Source organism: Manis javanica, chromosome 6 (assembly GCF_040802235.1).
Source record: "Manis javanica isolate MJ-LG chromosome 6, MJ_LKY, whole genome shotgun sequence".
Classification (NCBI taxonomy): domain Eukaryota; kingdom Metazoa; phylum Chordata; class Mammalia; order Pholidota; family Manidae; genus Manis; species Manis javanica.
Window position 1 is genome coordinate 119,605,002 of NC_133161.1, and position 20,589 is coordinate 119,625,590.

General features: G+C 36.7%; 1 protein-coding gene across 15 annotated transcripts in view; it reads left to right on the forward strand.

Annotated features, from left to right (window-relative positions):
- Positions 1-20,589, forward strand: part of CEP126 (centrosomal protein 126) — a 156,882-nt gene that overhangs the window by 20,452 nt on the left and 115,841 nt on the right. For 12 of the 15 annotated variants that reach the window (XR_012132577.1, XR_012132578.1, XR_012132579.1 and 9 more), the window contains exons 4-6: positions 5,580-5,691; positions 12,881-13,079; positions 17,043-19,197. Coding sequence is in view for 11 of the 15 variants with exons in the window: in XM_073239377.1 (XP_073095478.1) it covers positions 5,580-5,691; positions 12,881-13,079; positions 17,043-19,197 (2,466 nt within the window). In the remaining 4 variants the exon portion in view is untranslated. Of the gene's footprint in view, positions 1-5,579; positions 5,692-11,013; positions 11,689-12,880; positions 13,080-17,042; positions 19,198-20,589 lie in introns of those variants that run through there. The other 3 variants (XM_073239385.1, XM_073239386.1, XM_073239387.1) reach the window with 3 other exon arrangements.

The following is a 20,589-nucleotide window of genomic DNA, read 5'->3' on the forward strand; positions in this document are numbered from 1 at the left end:
CAACTATAATGGAGGACTCCTGGGTGATCATGAGCCATACTGCCCACAACTCAGCTCATTGACTGCACTTCCCCTCTCCATCCTCCATCTATATTGTCTCAGTCTTAGGATGGAAAGCTACAGCCCTCCACTTTGGGGGCTGCCCATGACTGGAGCCATCTGTATACCAAGCATCTTCAGGTGTAGGGGCTTTTCCCTCCTGTTAAGGACTCTTGGCTACCAATGGCTCAAAAGCAAGTTCTTCCCACTTTCCACTGGTATACATCACTGGACCTAATAAGTGTTGGAGTTCTCCACTTAAGGGGCTATTGGAGAGGACTCTATGCTGCTGTAAGTATGCACCCCATTTGGCCAGTGTAGGCATCTGTGCCACACCACTCCATGGCCTTGGGTCCAGTCTCACACCCACCCTGCAATGGGATAGGTGGTTATTACCTTGGTTGGAGCTGTTCCAGTGATGGGCTCCACATCCTGCAAGGCATGGTACATAGCAGCCAGTTGCTTCTCTATCAAGGTGTACCAGACCTCAGCTCCTTTCTATAGTTGTGACCAGAATCCAATAGGTTGGCATGTCCATTCAAGCTGCTGCCAAAGGCCCCATCTATAACCATCTTCAGTTACATGAACATCTAGCTCACAGGGCCTTGAGGAGTCCATTACATTCAAGGCCTGTACAGCCTTGACTGTTCGCTCAACAGCAGTAAAACCAGCTGCACATGTTTCATCCCAGTTCCACCTGATGCCCTTTCATACCAACTGGTATATGGGCTTCAGAATTTGTGCCAAGCGTGGAATAAACACTCTCCAGTAGCCCAAAAGACCTAAAAATTCTTGTAATACTGCCGCAGTGGTAGGAGTAGGGAAAGCTTGTCCATGACTGCTTCTGGGATAACTTTAGTTTTACCCAACCAGACAACCCCCAAGAATTTTACAGACAAACCAGGTCCCTGAACCTTGGTGCTATTCACAGCCCATCCTTTCTCCTGTAGATGTTGCAGCAGTCTAGGAACTGCCCCTTCTAAATCTGCAAGAGAATCATATGTGAGCATGATATCATCAATGTAGTGATACAGCTGCACAGTTTGTGGTTTCTTCCATGTGGTCAAGTCCTGGGCTATAAAGTCCATGACAAATGATGGGACTGTGGAAGGACAGTGAATGTCCACTGCCAGCCTTCACACATGAAAACAAACTGTTCCTGAATTTCCTGTGCTATGTCAATAGAGGTGAAAGTATTAGCAAAGTACGTAACATAATGATATGTCCCTAGTTCATGACTGAGGGTTTCCATAAGGGCTGCTATAGAAGAGACAACAGACAAAGGGAGTGTAACCTTATTCAATTCCTTGTAGTCCACAGTCATGTGAGAGCTGCTGTCTGGCTTTTCACTGGTCACACTGGGAAATTAAAAGGACTATGAGTGGACTTTATGATGCCCACCTTCTCCAACTCCGACTTTCTCCAATTTTCTTGTGTCCCCCAGGCAATTTATACTGCTTAGTATTTGTCACCCACCAGGATACAGGCAGAGCTACAGGTGGGTACTGTGCCATGTCCCCACAGAACTGCCTTTAGTACACATACCCTCAGGCTGTACTCACCTGCAGTAGTGTGTGACCACAAGCCCTGCAGGATATCCACCTCCAAAATATATTCAGGAATGGGAGAAATGTATACAGTATACTCCTTTGGGGGTAAACACCCTATCCCCAGTGGGATTTAGGCTTTCTTTATTCTATTTGCCTTACCCCATAGCCATCTGTCACAGCAGGGTCCTAGGAAAATGCTTAGGGTTGCCATAAATCAGAGAACATTCAGCTCCTGTGTCCACCAGCACCAGGGCACATTGTACATTCACAAAGGACCAATGAATTACTAATTCTACAGGTGGCCTCTGGTCCCCATGCCCCACAAGGTGGGGTCTTAACACCTCCACCATCCACCCCCCACCCCTAGTCAAACAGCAATGCCCAATCATCCTCCTGTGGAGGCAAGTGCCAGGGTGGATCCTGAGTACTCTTCCCCTAGAAGTCTTGCAGGGACACAGGCCAGACATGGGGCTTTACCTCCGGCTTCCATGTCCTGGACCTCAGTGGCTGGAACTGCTGCTCTGGCTTTAATCGGTGCCACAGTTCGAACAAGATTCTATTGGGCTTCCCATCAAGTTTTTCTTTCACTACCCCAGCCTTTATTAATCAACCCACATCTGGGTCCTTGAGACCTTTGCAGGCCCTTTGTACCTCTCCTGTCATTTGCAGCCTATACATCCTTCCATCCTCTTATTGTTTCAACCTCCAAAGTATGAGTAGCCTCACTATGGGTTGCCCTATATGGGGGCTAAGAATAGTTACTAGGGACCCAAAGAGAAATGGCAGAGCTGTATGGAGCACCAGATTTCTCATTCCTAGGATGAATAACAACTCATCAGGGTCCTGGGGGTCCATATTATAATTGATATTTTTCATGACCAGCTCCCATAACACCTGCTGGAGGTCTGTATACACTTTCGAGCTACTGGGTAAGTATGGTAAATCACCCTGATTAGGCCAAACTGCCCTGATGGCTGTTGTCAGCCAATCCAGAAGTACCCAGTTCCCTGAGGTGTGACAGACACTTTGCAACTGCTGCTGGAGGGAAGTGTTAGTCATCAGGGAAGCCAATCTACCCATTTCAGAACCTGAAATAACAATGTTTTCCACCCCCATATCCCAGAAATGCAAAAGCCACGTTGGCAGAGGTTCTGATGGCTTCTGCCAAAACTGGATGCTCATGTCCACCAGCTCATCCTGGGTATAGGGGCAGAGCATAGAGGGCTCCACAACCTGGGGAGGGGGCAGCTCCTCCCCCTGAGGGGTCCGGGGTTGTTGCAATTTATTTTCTTAATTACAACCAGGCGGGCCTTTAATACGGGAGAAGCTGGTGCCTCAGGCAGTGGCCCCGGCAGCAGATAGACCCTCTGCCCCACCCACTCATCTTCTCCTGTTATCTCCACCATGTCTGGGGCTGAAAGCACCACTCTTTCCTCCCCCTCCCCCATGGCCTCCTGTATCACGGATTCTCCTGCTTCCTCCTCCTTTACTGCTAACATATCTTCCATGAGCACAACCTGTCTTCTCAATAACTCTCTCTTTCTTAAGGGCATCCCATAGGTCATTGCCCAGCTCTTCCAAGCAATGCTCCTCTCTCCTGTTGAAGTCTCTCTCTCTCCTCAATAACCCCTTCCACTATCTCGAGAAACAGACATCACACAATCCCAGCTGCTACCCAGCCACTCAGGACCTCTAAGCAGTCTTCTATCTCATGGAGGGCTAATTCCACAGTTTCCAGTGTCCCTACCCTTTCCCAATTCTAGTAAAGGCCCCACCCATCTAGGAGGTGCTTTAGACCAATTCCCCAGCAGGGGCTCCCCAATTGGAAGCCCCACAGGTAGGGGGCTCCTGGGTGAAGCTGCACCCTCCACTGCCACAGCCACTGGAGCCTCCCTGCCATCCACAGGGGTAGTCCAGGTATGTCCCCACCATCTCTAGGGGCAGCTCACCCAAGGGTCTCACCCATGGAGACAGATTTCGAGTTCAGAGGTCTGAACTCTGGTAACCAAGAGTTTATTTCCTGCATCTATGACTCTGTTTCTATTTTGTTTTGTTTGTTCCTTTGTGTTAAGTTTTAGATTCTACATATAAATAAAATTATATGGTATTTCTGTCTGACTTAATTCACTTAACATAAAACCCTCTAAGTCCATCCATGTTGTCACAAATGGCAAGATTTCATTCTTTTTTATGGCAGAGTAATATTCCTGTGTGGTGAAGGGGGGACATTTTTATCCATTCATCTATCAATGGACACTTAATTTGTTTCTATATTGGCTATTGTAAATAATGCTGCAGAAAACATAAGGGTGCATATATCTCTTTGAATCAGTGCTTACATTGACCTGTATTAGTTTTAAAGTTAGTGTTACAGTTCCCTTTGATAGACAACAAGTGGTGAGGGTTAATAAAAACAAGTCTCAGACTATAATCCAGTATGAGTGGGCATTCCTTAGCAAAAGAGACACAAAACAATTCATATAATATGTTCACTAAACTCCATAAAGTCCTAGCTCTCTGTCCTTTTAAGTGCTCTGACTGCATCTTACATGAAAGTTAGGCATATGTCTAGAATCTACTCAGGTCCACATTCCAGAGATAGAATTCTGTGCCTCTGGTATTGAACAATCAGAAATGTTCCTATATTAATGGCTGGACACAAGACTGATTACAGATCTAGCCTCAGATGCCATCCATGAGGTATATAGGCTTCCCTAGATTCTTATTCTCTGTTCATACAAGTGTAGGGAGTGATTAAAATGCATTTTGCAAAATCCATTTGTCTTGAATACCTCTAATTTCCACAAAGAAAGCCTATTTTTAACATGCATCAGGCTATTACTTTCACCAAAAAGAACCCATTTGGGACATTGAGTATGCCATGTAGAAAGTCAATATATAAAACTTGATAGTATCTGCCTCAAGAGGATTCGTCTTTTATGGTTAGAATACCCTGCAAACTATCTCATAATCATGCATTCTTCACTTGTATATTAAACCATCACCCCTTGATTAGGGAATAGACTGTCTCTAGAGTTCAATTTGAACTAACCCATACATAATATACTCATTTTACTTAACATTTTAAGGTAAATAAACATTGTAATAGTGGAAAAGTCTGATAACATAGGTGTTTTTAAAGGAGAAAAGATGGGAGACAGTTTGGAGGTGTCAGTAGAGAGCTAGAAAGTCACTCACCCTATCTCCAGGCCTTAACTTAATTGTAATAGGTAATGGGAGAAAAATAACATCTCCACTTAAGAGGGCTGCAGGAGAAACAGTATCCTTAAAAGAAGCTGTGTTTCAACTCTAATAAGAAGGTGAAAAGAATATTTCAAGAAGTAGTAAGTATAGAGTATGTTCAGTACTGGTGGAAGGTTTGAGAGAGTAGATACATATGGGAAGTAGGATTGGGTTCGAGATTGGGCAGAGTAGTATGTTGATATGTGTCCATATAATGTATTACCTTGAACAAGTTGCTTACCTTCTCTATGCCTCAGTTTCCTCAGTTACAAAATGGAAATTCAAATAGCATCTGCATTATAGGCCATAGAGAGGATTAAATCAGTTAATACTTATAATGTGTTTGAAAATAACATCTGTAACAGTAAGTGGCAGTAAATGTTAGCTGGTGTTTTTATATCTTCCTCTTTTCCTCATAAGAATATTTATGAATTTTGTTAAAATTTGTGAGACATGATATCAAATATAATGGGGTTTTCATGCCAGAATGAAGAGCCTGGGCATTTCCCAAAGTTTCTTTTTTCCAGGTAAATATTATTAAAATTGGTGATGAGAATTTTGAGGTAACATTTTTCTCTTTGGGGAATTGGATGTTTAAATTTAAAATTACTTATACTATTCTAAAAAATATTTTCTTTTCACAAAAGTTTTAAAGTAGCATTTTATCATTGAACAATTAAATTATATATAAAGAGATCATTGAAGATGAAGTGATTCTGTACTATTTGACCTTTATTATCCCCTTAGCTTTTCAAAAACCAGTTCCTCCTTTAGAAGAGGCACTCAGGCAAATTCAGGAATCCAACTCAAAATCAGAAGTAAATCTTCCCTCTTCCCACAGACCAACAATAAGCTGGAGGTAAGTAATTTGTGATTACTATGTACAATTACTAATATGTAATAAATAGCTTTCTAATTACTTAGTTTGTAGGCTTTTTCACCAGTTACTCCTCCCCTGAGTTTTAGATCTTACTATTTTATTTTCACAGATTAAATTGAGGCAGAGTAGAATATAAATTGCAAGAACAAGGTAAAATCCTAATTTGTTGTCATTTGTATTACAATGCTGGCTATGTTGAATGATTTTCTATAGAAACTATCATCAAAACTATTTTTAAATATTCATATTGGTTATTCATCTTTATTGAGAGGAAATAATTGTGTTGCATTGTAGTGATATAAATTTAAGTATGAGTAACTTTATGACAGAAATTGGTTTTTCCTCAATGAAAATCCTGAACGTCTTGAAAAAGCTACAGTGTCTCTTGGTTCCTCTCCACATTAGCTTAAATGATTCATCTGGAAGCAATAGGATGTATCAACCAACCATAGAGTACCTTCTGACATGTTGTATTTGCCATTTATTTATTAAACATATTTTTGAAGCTAACACATGCATCACTAGATCAGGCATTGTAAAGGAGATATGGAAAAGTATAATATTGTAAAATAAAATCCCTAGTGTATAATCCAGGAGAGAAGTGAAATAATGCTACAAAAAGTATAGAATAGTACCAAATAAGTAATGATAATCACATATTTATTTATATAAAGACATCTATAATTCAGATATAAATTATGTTAATGTTTTACCTGTACATAATATTATTTAATAAAGTAATTCCATTTGTAATACCTGTGGCCAGTAGTTTCCTCAATCTAAGCTATGAACAATTAAATTCATCCTCTCAGTCTTCAGTGCAGTTCAGGAAAGACATTATGGGATAGAAGACTTTATAGCAAAGACTGAAGAAAATAGGAGTTAGTCATAACCAGTGGGTAGGTGGTATTCCAGACAAGGAATGATGTGTTCTAATAAGAGTATGACTGAATGATAGAATGCAAAATACCAATGCTTCACTAGTTATGAGATTGAAGAGGTAAATACATCTGTATGCTAAGAAATAAACTTTATCCTGAGAGTTTAAGAGTAGTCAGTGAAGGATATTCAGCAAATGGCTAATAAGAATAAGCTTAACATATTATTCTAAACTATTTTGAGCAAGTGTGGATAATGGATTGAAAGAAGACAGAACAGAAGGTTATTTCAGTATGTGCAGGCATACCTTGGAGATACTGTGGTTGGTTCCAGACCTCCACAATAAAGCTAGTCAAATGAAATTTTTGCTTTCCCAGTGTGTATGAATACACAGACCCATAAGGAAATAGAAATTGTTCAGAGTGGCAGGACTGCATGATGTGTTATAGGTACTGGAGTTGATGTAGAAACATACGCTAAGGTCAGATACAAAATTTTTTTTATGTCTAGCTGGGAAGTTTGAACTTTGTCCTATAGCTAGTAGAGAAGCAGTAGAGGTTTTTAAGTAGGAAGTATATAAACTTCTATTATTTTAGAAAGATAGTGAGAGGTAAAAGAGTATAGGGACAGATATGAAAGTCATGATTGTGTATGTTGTTGCTTAATTGTTGCGTGTACTTAGGTCTCCCCAGCCAGACTGTGGTATTCTAGAGAACAAGACTAAATCTTACACATGCAAGTATTCTCTGCAGTGCTTGGCTCAGTGCTATGCATGTTGGAGATATTCAATAAATATTTTGAGAAAATAAATATCACTAACATATATGAACACTTTTCAGAGGGTATGAACTTGACCTGAAGTTTAATACATGAAAAGGACAGACAGTGGGAACAAGTAGTGTGTGAAAAGGCAACATGACAGGAAGCTAGGACTTAAATGAAGAGCCTTGTCCACCAAAAGACTTGAAGCAAGCATACAATGTTTGTATTTTAGAAATATTGCCAGAATGAAAAAGAGTAAGGTAAAACTGAAAGTGGGAAAGTAGGATAAAGTGATACTTTAGTTAATGCAAATGAAAACCTTTTAAAAACTATTTAGGAGATAGAATCAACATGATTTGGTAACTGTTTAAGAACTGGAAGGTGATTGAAGGAGTGAAGGATGACTCTGGAGAGTGAGTTTGGACATTTACTGGATAGTAAAACAACTTACCAAAATAAGAACTATTAAGGAAGGGGTTTGAGGGAAGGAATGACTATAAAGAGGATAAGTTGTGAGTCTGAGGCATTTATGGGATATTCCAGATCCAGTTTCTCATGGTAAAAAATCTGGGCCACATATATATATTTGATAATTGCCAACAAATGGATAGTGGCTAAGTCATGGTTCAGTATCTAGCAGTGTTGTTTTTGAATTCAGCTAAGCAATCAAATTCCCATGACTACAATAGGCTATATTTGGCTTCAATCAGAGGACAGAAAACTGCATGTCAAAGGCAACATTCTTCAATAGGAGAAATCCTCATGGCAGGCGGCAAAGCAGTCTTTGCTATACCCCTCTCCCAGTTAACAACTTAACTGTAAGGATGTGAGACCACAATTAGTGGGCATATACCCCTGGGTTACAAACCTCACGTTCCAAAGAGGAATCAGTATTTCTTGTAATGGCTCCATGTGAATGGCTTCCAGATCTACACAGGAGTCATGTCCAGTTACTAGAATTACCACATTCAAGGAAGCACTATGATTTACTTATTAAAGCCATAGCTTCCTACCAGCTATCTATGGTATATTTACAGTCTTCTCAGTCCAGATGCAGTTATCAGTGAAGGGTCATATTCACCATAATGAATGTGCCTTGTAACACAGTCCAAATCCTACTAATACTCCAGGGGAGCAAGTTTAGAAAGTTAATCCAAAGTCAAATTGGTCCACAGAGAAGAATGGGTTTTGTTAATCCTTCACTCACATACAGATACAAATAATATCACACAGACAGTATGAATAAGATTACACAGCGAATAGGGATAGCTAAGCAAAGAAGAGGGTTACATAACCCTCAAAAATTTCAGCATGTAAAAGACAAGCAAAGAAAGAGGGACTTAAGAAAGATCCTGAGAAGAAACAACCAGAGAAGTAGGAAAGCATGCTAGTATGGAAACCAAAGGAATTAAAATCAGGAAAGATAGCAGTCAAGAAGTATCTATTTTTATATTAGGTCAATAGTTAATTGTTAGCAAAAGCAGTACATTGAAGTGGTAGAGGTGAAAGTAAAATAGCAGTGTGTTAATGAAGAAATGGAAGTTGATGCAGTGAAGGCAATGTAATTTTAGACTATATGTGGAAAGTGACAGACAATTAGGATTTTAGGGTTCAGGGAGTAACAAAATTTGGAGTAACAAAAAATTCCAAATCATTTAGTATAGAAGTAACATGCATTTTTGTAACAGGTTTTTTCACTCCCAGGTTTCTTTTTCTGTGTATTACTTGTTATCCTTTGTATTATCAGATATTTTCAATAAAAAAATATTTTTACTATGAATGAAAGGATAGACTTTTCATTCAATACCATATGGTTCCTTAAAGTCTTACAGGAGCCAAAGCTTCAGGAAAACTTTGATTTCCCTGTAGCAACAAGCATATAGCTATCATTATACCAAATCTATTCTAGACCCATCAAATAACATACATCATCTTTGCTTTATCTCCATTCTAAATTAGAATACATAGTTTCTAGCTAGGCAAAGGGTCACAATAACCCTCAAAAATTACTATTTTGACTATGACTTCATGATATATATGTGTGTATACATATATATATGTATATACACACACATACATACATACACACATAAATATTTGGAAAACAGCAAATGTACACAATTATAGAGAGAACACTGTGATTTACTTATTAAAAGGTTGAATTTTTCTCCACAGATGAGTATTAAATAATGTGTTTGAAAATACTTCATAAACTGTCAAATGCTATACAAATATGAAACCTTGGAATATTAAGGATCAGGCATTAGGGTTAAGGGAAATATATATTGTACTATTTATTGAGAATATAATTAAGGTGTAAATATTGATAAGCTGTTACCACATTAAAAGTGCATTTTCTGTGGAATATAAAACCAAAATGTCTTAAGCAATAAAGTAATGCCAAGAAACAGGCAGCTTTCAAAGAAAAGGTATATCAGTACACATAAATGATTGTTCTACTGTGGAAAATATTAGTGATAAGTAAAAATAATTTAAGCTGTTGGTAATGTGATAATCTAAAGAAGCACTCAATTCTTAAGCCTCAAGAAAAATCAGAGAATATATCTATATGAAAATAGAAGCTGCTTCAGGAAATAATAAGATATAAGAATATTAGTAAGGGACTGACATTAAAAAATATAAGTAGTCAGCCTTCTATTACAAACCAAATCCTTACAACAAAGATAATATATTTGACCCTCTTGGTAGATGTAGGATAAAAGAAGCTGTATCTTCTCCCATATTAAATGTTTATATTTTAAAGTGATGTTGCTAGATATCTATCTCCAATATCCATGTATTTGTGGTGAGACAATTGATCCTGAACCACATATTACCCTGAGAAATCTCTCCAGAGCTAAGCAGTGGTCTATTTGACCTCTGTTTGCCCTTCATAATTTAAGCCAGATCTTCTAGCCCATATTCATTATCTGTATGACTATCAGAGTTCAGTGAGATAAAAAGACTCTTAAGAGCAAGGAATGAGAAAAGGGGGACCTAAATAAGCTATGTACATTTCTCAATCCTTATGAGAGGACACTGGTTGATCAGAACAGCATGCATAGACCCTCAGAACAAAAAATAATTTGAGTCAAAAGCCTAGAAGCAATCAAAAAAACAAAACAAAACAAAACATCTTAATAAGGCTGTCTCTCTACCTGCCTGTCCAAATGCTTTTCCACTTGTGCAGATCCATTCCTGCCTGTCCAGCTGTCTCCACACCTGATCCTTACTTAACTGATCATCTGTCTCCTTCCCGGGCCCCATTGCTATCCTACCATTCCCAAATTCTTCCTAGCTATCCAACTGTTTCTCTCACCCACCAGCCCCATACTCTGCCTTCCCATCCAACTGTACCCACTACTCTTCCAAAGACCTTTTTACCAGCTCCATTACTATCCTACCCAATCAAATATATCCCTCGTCCTCCAGCCCCAGTTACTCCCAGCATTTCTAGCAGTTACCCTCATCTACCAGCCCCAATTCCTTCTGTCCCACCTGACCATCTACCCCACCCACTCCGAAGCTCTCCAATCATTCCTGATTCTGATTCACAGAGCAAGTTATTTTACAAAACTTTCAGACCCAAACATTTCCTTCCAGCACAGCGTTCTCTCCCAGCCAAACTAACTCCTGCTCTTGTTCGTCGTTCCCTTCCAGCTCTACTGGCTGTTGCCCCAACTCCTTTGGAAGTTCCCCCTGTTTTGAAGCCTTCCTGTTTACCTAATTGTCCCCCTCATCCACTGGTCCCGACTCTTTCTTACATCAGTCCATTGCCTGAACATCCTACTAGGTTAGGTCCTTTTCAGTCAGTCCAAAAATCTGCTCCACAAACCACAACATTGTCAAAAATGCCCGAGGCCTTTATAGACCATCCGCCTGCCTCAGTTCTCTCCCATCGACCTCCCTGTCATTCTCCATCCTCTTCTTTGTCTTCATCTCCTATTTCTACATCTTCTCCACCCTCTATACAGTTTTCTTCTTCTCCCATGCTATCCTCTCCTTCACCTTCATCTTCTACCTCTCCATCCCTACATCCTTCACCCATTCCTCTTTTTTCCTCTCTTTTGCATTCACCTCCCTCTCCATGTTTGCCTCCAAGATATTCAGATTTTCCCTCTCCAGTTGGTCCTGTTTCTTCTTCCTCTATTATTTCTTCTTCCTTTCCCCCCATGCTTCACTCTCCCTCTCTTTCTACCTCCCCTTCTCCTTTTATTCCTATTCATCCCTTCAATCCCCCTCACTGGGGGAAGAAAGTAGAGAAGAAAAGAGAAGCAAGTGGAGTAGAGAAGAAAGAAATAGAGAAGAAAAAGTTGAGAGACGGCAACTTTAAAGGTAAATAAATTGTTTATTAGATACATTGTAGATATAGCAATACTGTGTTTGGGAAGAGTGACTGAAAGGGAAGGAATATGTAAGAGTAGGAAAGCCTAAAACAGAGAGGAACATTCTCTCAGTGTTCAGGAACTTATGTTAAATACCTTCTTGCTCTCTCTGATCTCCCTGTGATCATATAAGGATAGTCAGGAATCTAGTAATCATTGATCTATTACAGTCCAAATAAAGATATATATGGGTGTTGGAGATAGGTATATGTCACGTGTGACCATTTGTCACCTCCCAAAACATTTTTATCTTCATTGGGAATAATTCAAATGAATTTGGAATAAATGCCCTTTGGAGTCACACTATTGGCCCTAATGCAGCAGTAGTCAGCTATTTGATATATCTCTCCCCTGTCCCACCCCACCTGAAAGTTTTTCTTTGTTCTTTGCTGTTCATTTTGTACATATGCTGAAATGTAACATGATGTTAAGTTTCCAGAGGATGCAAAATTCTAATAGACAATGATGTCATCTACTGATAATTTTGGGGTGGCACTTTGGCACACTCAAAGTAGGCTCTGCATTAGAGGTACCCCTTCTGTGTCACGAAAGCCATACTTATATTTATGACACAACTGAAAATGTGTACACTCTCCTCCATGAAGTAAGATCCAAGCTCCAAACCTAGTAAAGTAGGATAGAAATTCATGCCAACCCTACAGGCAGTTTTCATATTTTCTATTAACCCACTTTTTTAAGTTGTAAGAATACCTACCAGCTATGACAGCAACTTGAAACTAACAATAACGCAGTATATTATTACCCAAATAGGAATACCTTAAATAACTGAAGACTGACTTTCATATATACCAGAATTCCTTCTATATCCCAGATAATAGAAGAATAGGATTTAGTAATCAAAGCCATGAATAATTGTCATTCCTGAATAAAGTTGGGTACTTTATTGGAACTATAATCCCACAACCATTTTTATTCTATTGACTGCCTTAAATTCCCATTCCAATATGTCTATATATTTCTCCAATATCCGTATATGTGATTATCTGGACACATACACACACATACACATATACACAGACTTATTACATGAATGTGTCATTTATATACAGAAAGAAGTATATGTATACATAAAGTTCACTTTATTTAAATGTACTAAACATTTTTTTATATATGGTTCACAGAGCTATAGATAATGCCTTGCCTTCATCATTGCCAAAAAATGATCACAAGCATCAGAAACATCTTTTATCCAAAGTCAATTGTGTTAAAGAAATGAAGGAAAACAGCAGGACAAACTTGGCTACTAACAAAGATGTATTCCAGCTTAAACTGGAGGAAACTCAGAAACTCCTAGAAGATCAGCATCTAAGCACTTTGCAAGTATGAAACTATAAATATGTTAATATTTTAATATCTAGCAATAACTCTGTCCCATTTCTGCAGTGTTCTACACTAAGGAAATACCTGCTATTAGCCAAGATTAGAATGTGGATGAGTCAACACAAATTCATGATAGATACTAGAGAAACTCTTTTTAATTTTTCTTTAACTTTACTTATTTTTCTCTCTGCTTCCTCTATTCTTTTTCCATCTAACATATTTAGAAAATATGCTTTATGATGTTATTTTCTGACAAACATGAAAGCTATGTGAAAATACAATAAAAGTGTCATTGATAGAGACTGAATTATAAAAAGGAGCCTGAAAATTATATGTGGACTGCAGATTCTTAATGAAAATATGGCACAATTAGCTAGAAATGGATTTCTATTCTATCTATAACTTGTATTCTGTTTTACCTTATTTAGTATTCTATTCTATCTGAGTACAGCATTTACTTTGTCATTTTTCCCACAATTGAGTATGGATTTTGGCTGATTTTCCTGAAATGTTCATGCACTTTATTTTTCATGAGCAATTACATACATTTATGAGATTTTTAATAAGCTACTCTCAAGATTAAATTCATAACCTTGGCCTGATTCATCCAATAACTAAGCAATATTGGCAAAGCTAAAAAAATAAAGCAGGAGACTTCTGGCTATGATGAAGAGCCTTCCTGCCATAAACAACTATAATGCTGAATAAAATATATGAGGCAGCTGCTTTTAGACATTAGACAAAAGAGAGTACAGAATATGATCATGAAAAAAAGGGAAAAATATGAGGTAAGCTCTATGATCACATGGATTTTTCACTTGGACATATTTCTTGGAGAAGCTTTAAAAAAAATCCAAAGGTAACCCACAACTGTCTGTCAAAAAAAATTTTAACACACTCTTGAAGAAGACAAAGATCTAGGCATACAACATAATGCTCATAATGCCCAACATTCAATCAGAACTTATTAGACATGTGAAAAAGCAGGGAAATAAGGCCTATAACCAGGAGAAAAATCAGCAAATGTAATCATACACAGAAGAGACAGTGGTTATAGAATTATCAGGCAAGGAATTTAAAACCATCATTATAAATATTTTCAAGGATTAAAGTAAAAATGAACATATTGTAAAGATATTTTTAAAAGAACCAAATAGACCTTCTAGATCTGAAAAACAGTATCCAAAATGAAAATTTCACTGGATAGACTTAACAATGCAGACATAACAGACAAAAAGATCAGTGGGTTTAAAGACACAGCCATAGAAATCATCCAAATTGAAACACTGGGGGAAAAAGACCAAAAAAAAGAACAGAATGTTAATAACCTGTGAGGCAATATCAATCAATCTAACATACATTAGTTAAAAATCCCACAAAGAGGGGAGGGAATATTTAAAGAAACTGTGGCTGGCAGGTAGAGAAAGACAAATATCAGATGATTTCATTCATTCATTTTTGGAATATAAAAACAAAACAAAATGAACAAAATAGCAGTAGACTCATAGACACTGAGAAATAACTGGTGGTTACCATGGGAGAAGGGTTTGGGTGGGTGGGTGAAGAGCATGAGGGGGATAAAAGGACACAAAAATTCTCCATCACCATATGAGTTGATCATGGAGATGGTACTACAGCATGGAGAATATATATCCAATGGTTCTGTAACATATCCTATGTTAACAGATAGTAACTGCTAGTGGGGGTGAGGATTTAATAATATAGATAACTGATGAACCACTGTGTTGTATACTTGAAACCAATATAAGATTGTTTATCAATGATACCTCAATAAAAAAAAGAAAGAAACAGAGGCTGAAGATGTTTCATATTTGATAAAACTTTTAGCCACAGATCCAAGAAACTCAACAAACTCCAAGAAGGATAAGTATGCACACACTTACATGCTCATGCACACACACACACACACACATCAAAATTAAATTAAGCCAGAGGATAAAAAGATGTATTACATTCAGGTGAACAAAGATAAGATGAACTACACTAACTTCAATCCAGAATATAGCAAAACAACATTTTTAAAGTTCTAAGAAAGAAAAAAAACCATCAACATAGAATTCTATATCCAACTAAAATATCCTTGTAAAGTACAGGATTTTCAAACAAGCAACAGCTGAACACCACTGCACTGTACCAGCATCTGCACTGTAAGAAATGCTGTAGTAAGTTTTTCAGGCAGAAAGATAATGATACCAGATGAAAACTCAGATCTACAGTGGCAGAAAACAGATTAGTGGTTGTCAGTGGTGGGTAGGTATTAACGTCAAAGAACATGGAAAGACTTTCAGCAGATGAAACCATTCTATATATTTTTTGGTATGGTGGTTATGGGTGAATAATTTCAAAAAACCCATCAAACTATACATTTTAAATGGGTACATTATATTGTAGATAAGAATACCTCAATAAAGTTGAATTAAAAACATAAAAAATTTTAAAACACACAGCATGTTAAGTCTATTACAGTTTATATCTATAACTTACAAGAAAACTTGAAGGTAAATCAAAATGTTTCATTTATTGGTGAGAAAAATTCTAGGGGAAAAAATATGTAGTTTGTGAAATTAGGCATTGCTGAACTTCTTTTGAGGTACCTTGGACGATAAGGCCAAACAGACTCAGGCAACAGAAATCTTAGATTCACATTCATCACACTATCTAAAAGGACCTTCTAACCCAGATTTCTACATCTCATTAGATGCAGTGTCAAAGGACGACCTCTAGAGCAGTTTTCCTTTCCATTATCAATTAAAATAGTTCAATTCCAAAAACAAGCATAGAAGGATCTGTGCTCTCTTTTGTTCTAATTAGGTTGAGTGACCAACACTTTAAAAAGACATCACAATACTGATGGAAATGACATGCAGGTAATAAATGCTAGTCATAGCGAACTCTCACAAATCATTTTCAAACTTCACAATAATATCAATAATATATAAACAAGCATTAAATATGTAAACTAAATATTTGTATTCTGTAACTGATTTTCTGAGCTTCTTAGTTTATTTCTAGGCTAGAAATGTATTTTTGTTTAATATAAAAATATTTAAATTTTCTAAAATTTGTTACAAATATTAAGGGACAATATTTCTTTGAGTCCATTCAGCTTTTTGACTAGATTTATAATTTAAGGTTTTCTTAAATTTATTTCTATATATGTGATACAGATTAATACATTCTAGATATGTATGAGAAATTAGAAATATTTTTAAATACTATACTTTGAAGTGATCATAAAATTTAATTGAAGATTTATAAGTTCCATAAAATTCCATTGAAATAGTGATGAAAATGTCTATGGAATTCATGGAAATTATTACTGTGCTAAATCTCTTAAAGAGATTCATTAAAATCAATAGTTTTCAACCTTAAATCCACATTAGAATTACCTGGGAATTTTAAAAGAATGCCAATACCTAGACCCCATGCAAGTATTAATTCAGCAGGGCCCAGGCATAGTTATTTTTACAAAGCTCACTTTGTGGTTGTAATGTGCAGCCAGAGTGGAGACCTCTATGTAGACCACAAGATTAACTTTTATAAAGAGATGTAGCTGGAGGGAATTCACATTAGGGTTGCACCTTTTAGGAGCCTCATTCAAGTCCAGTGAAAGTTTCAAGAAAAAATACCATTTGTAAGTAACTATTTTTCAGAATTTCACATGATGTTATTAAACCTGCAAGAAACCACTATTCTAACTGTGGTTAGAATAATTGGGTAGTTATTTTAGGCATAGAAATTAAGGTAAATATACTTTATTATCTTTGCTCCCTCTTTTTTACTCTGAGAACTACACCAAGGGCAGATATGTAGATATATACTTACACTGTAGTTTTATTACTCTTTTAGATGTCAAGACTCAGTAACAATTGCGTATTGAATCATTAATTTTGGCATTTAAAAATATCTGAGCTATAAAACAATGCTCTTTTTTTCTTTCAGAAGTTTTGTGATGAAGTTAAGCAGATAACAAATTCTGAAACCCTCTCAAGTATAGACAGTCTTGAGGCTGGGGAACATGAAGAAATATATTTAACACTTAAGAAGCATTACACATCAATCCATCAGAATTCTGTTTCCCTCAGATCAGCAAATCTGCAATCAACTAATGTGAGCTGCTTTGATGAAGATAAACTGTCATTCTCTAAAACTCAACGTATAAATAATTGGCTTATAAATTTAGATGATCCAAATAATAACACTATCACACCTTTCTCAGGTATTTTAAGTAAACCTAATGTTGTACCTTCATGTGAATGTTTAACTAGTAAAGAACAAAATCCATCTGTTCCAAGTGACAATGTGGAAAGAGCCACAAATACTACTAATAATTCAGTAGCCTTTGTATATAGCCGACCCACCCTTGTACAAGATAAGAAAAGCAAAAAGACCCCTGAAACTGGCACTATGGAAACAACTGACTCCTTTTCTGGGGCATTCAAAGGGGAGAAACCACTAGTTACCGAGAGCCCAACCCTTAAATTCAGCAAAGCCTGGACCACTCCAGATTCTCTAACCCAGGAAATGCCTACATTTTCAGACCAAGAGAAATACTCTAAATTAACTCAAGAAAATAGAACTGCTTCAGTTCCTGCTACTTTACTTGTATCTGCAGCAACACCTTTAGTTTTTCCACCTAATACACAATCAGCTAGGCTGTTACCCAAAAACAATATACATATAAAAGAAATAGACCCAGTGCAGTGTACTGATAAGCTAGGGGAATTGAAAGAGGTTAAAGATGAAAAAGTAAAATATTTTAATTGTAGTAAGGCGAATTTTCTTTTATTTTCAGATGATTTTCAAGCTCCCTATATACCTCACAACTCTGATTCAAAAGATAAAAAACAGAAAATAGCTGAAACATCAATACCATTGTCTAATGTAATTTCTGATTGTGACTTAGTTGGTCAGCACAAGAAAATAAAATATAACATCTATGAGAGAAATGGTGTGAGGTTTCTTAAAAGTATTTTAAAGAAGGAATCTAAATACGAACATGACTGTTTTAAGGCACTAGTTATAAACCAAGGCTTTAAGTTAGGAAATGAAAAAGCAGCAGCTATCAGAGATAGTATTGAATTAACAAAAGAAAAAGGAAAAGGTGCCAAAATCCCAAAGACTCTTAAAAAACTGAGGTGGTTTGATGAAACTGGAGATACAAAAAAAAATACTGAAGATAATTATTCACTGAAGAATAGAATAGAAATATCCCAACAGCGGTCTCAACCATTCCACATTCAAACTAAAAGTGGTATTACCAGCAACATAATTAGTGTTCCTGCTTGTGCTGTAAATTCTGCTGATAGAAAAGAGCCTAAGGATGATTCCATCTCTACAAATGTCACTACTTTAGGAGGACCTAGAACAGACCATGTGCTTTTGAATTGTTTTATACCTTCAAGTGATAACATTGCTAAACAAGCCTGGCCAAGCTCAGAAAAAGAGGAAAATAAATCTCCTCTACAGAGTAGTGATTCTAAAATTCAGAAGGCTAATTCAGAAAGAGGTGGCACAAAAGTAATTAGAAGAACAAGATCTGCTAAAGTCCAATCAGGCTTTATATACACAAACAGAAAAGGCACTGTTATTCGACCACAGTCTGCAAGCAAAGCCAACACATCTTTACAAGCTCAGAGTAAACTAATTGTACCTCATCCTCCGCCTAAGTATCCACCAAATATTAGGAATAGTAAAAATATACACGTGGCTAAATATCAGTCAGTAATGCCTGAAAATTCCCAAAACATGACACAGGACTATTTTAATTCAAGTCATTTGCTTCCAGTAGAACACAGGTTGATACAGCAAAATCAAGAAAGTAGTTTTACACTCTCAGATATTTGTTCTGGCTTAGTCACTAAGATAACTTCTCTACCATATTGTGCTTCTGAGTGCCAAACTTCAGCAAAAATCAATCATTCAAATGGCATTCAAAAGGTTGCTCAACAACATGGGACATTATATTACACCCAAAGAAGTCCTGTTTATGAAGAAAATCATCAGTCTGTGACACTTAGAACTACTGAAGAAGAATCTGTTCCCCTGTGGAAAAGACTGCCGCACAATATTCTGAGTCAAAATGAAAAGGCTCCTGGTAAGAATGATTTTATATATTTTTATAGATTAAATATATGACTTTTTAAATTCATTTGAAATTTTTCATATTGAAGTATGGTAATGTGTACCTTACAGATACAATATTAAATAATAACAGCCTTATAGAAATAACTTAATCTCCCTTAATGTTATACACTTGTCTATCTAGTGGCTGAAACATTTAAGAGAAAGACCCAGCCTTTACTCAATTAAAATAATAAATTTTTGCCAGTCTCATTTTTTCCATGACTAGGATCTCATTCCTCAATATTATAGTCAAAAATTTTGTCAAAATAAGCACAGTGAAAAATATTGTTTAAATCATTCTAAATAAGTGAATAAATGTGGTTATACTACTTTCCTTTTTCATTAAATCATTTGTTGAATTGTTCTAAGTTAATAATAAGTGTGCCTAACCTTCCCATCCACTTTACAAGAGCGACAGCTCTTCTTTTATGTGTTGTATATGTTGGTTTTCATATGGAGAAAAAAAGGATACCATTCATTTAAACATTTTGAAAATTAATTCTCTAAAGAATGCCATTGCCCTTGGTAGCTGGTGACTCCTTGTGAAGCTACTTTCCTCTGAGGGAATGGACTACAAGCCCATAAGTTTTCCAACCAGTAGGAATCAGTGGCCTGTTGAGACAATAGATAAGACTTGGGAAAAAAATCAGGAAAGCAAATCTTTTTTCTTTCTCCCAAAGCTATGAATAAATATTAAGACTCTATAAAGGGGGAGTTAACTTAAAATTTAATATTGTGTCTTCCTCAATTAGACCATGAGATTTTAAGGACAAGGGACTTTTTAAAAATTCATCATTGTCTCCCTAGGTCCTAAAAGTGCCTGGCACTTAGTAAGCACCCAAATTTTTCTTGAATTGAATGGACACAAGCCATATTGGCAGATGGGGAGCTAAATGCAAAGACTCTAAAAATCTTCAGTACTTACCTACAAAAACCTAGATTTTAAAAAACTATTTCTCTCAGTAATTGGTCTCATACTTTTTTTATACAGCCATTTCACAATGTAACTTTCATTTTCACATGACTTCCAAAAAATGGAAGCATCATACAGATTTGATATTCTAAAGTAAATTATGGTAAATAAATTATGATGGTTACCTTTTTTTTGAGTTCATACCCTATGCAGGTTACAGTGCTAAGTGCTTTACACTTACTGTCTCATTTAAACCTCACCACAACCCTGAGAAATAAATATTTTTTAAAACCCCATTTTGCAAAGAAGGAAATCGAATTGCCCAAACTCAAGCGCTAGTACAATAGCAAAATTGGTATTTTAATCCAAATACCTATGGCTCCAAGTCTCATCCCTTTTCTACTAAAACTATGTAATAAACATAGTTATTAAGCAAACATCATGTATCAG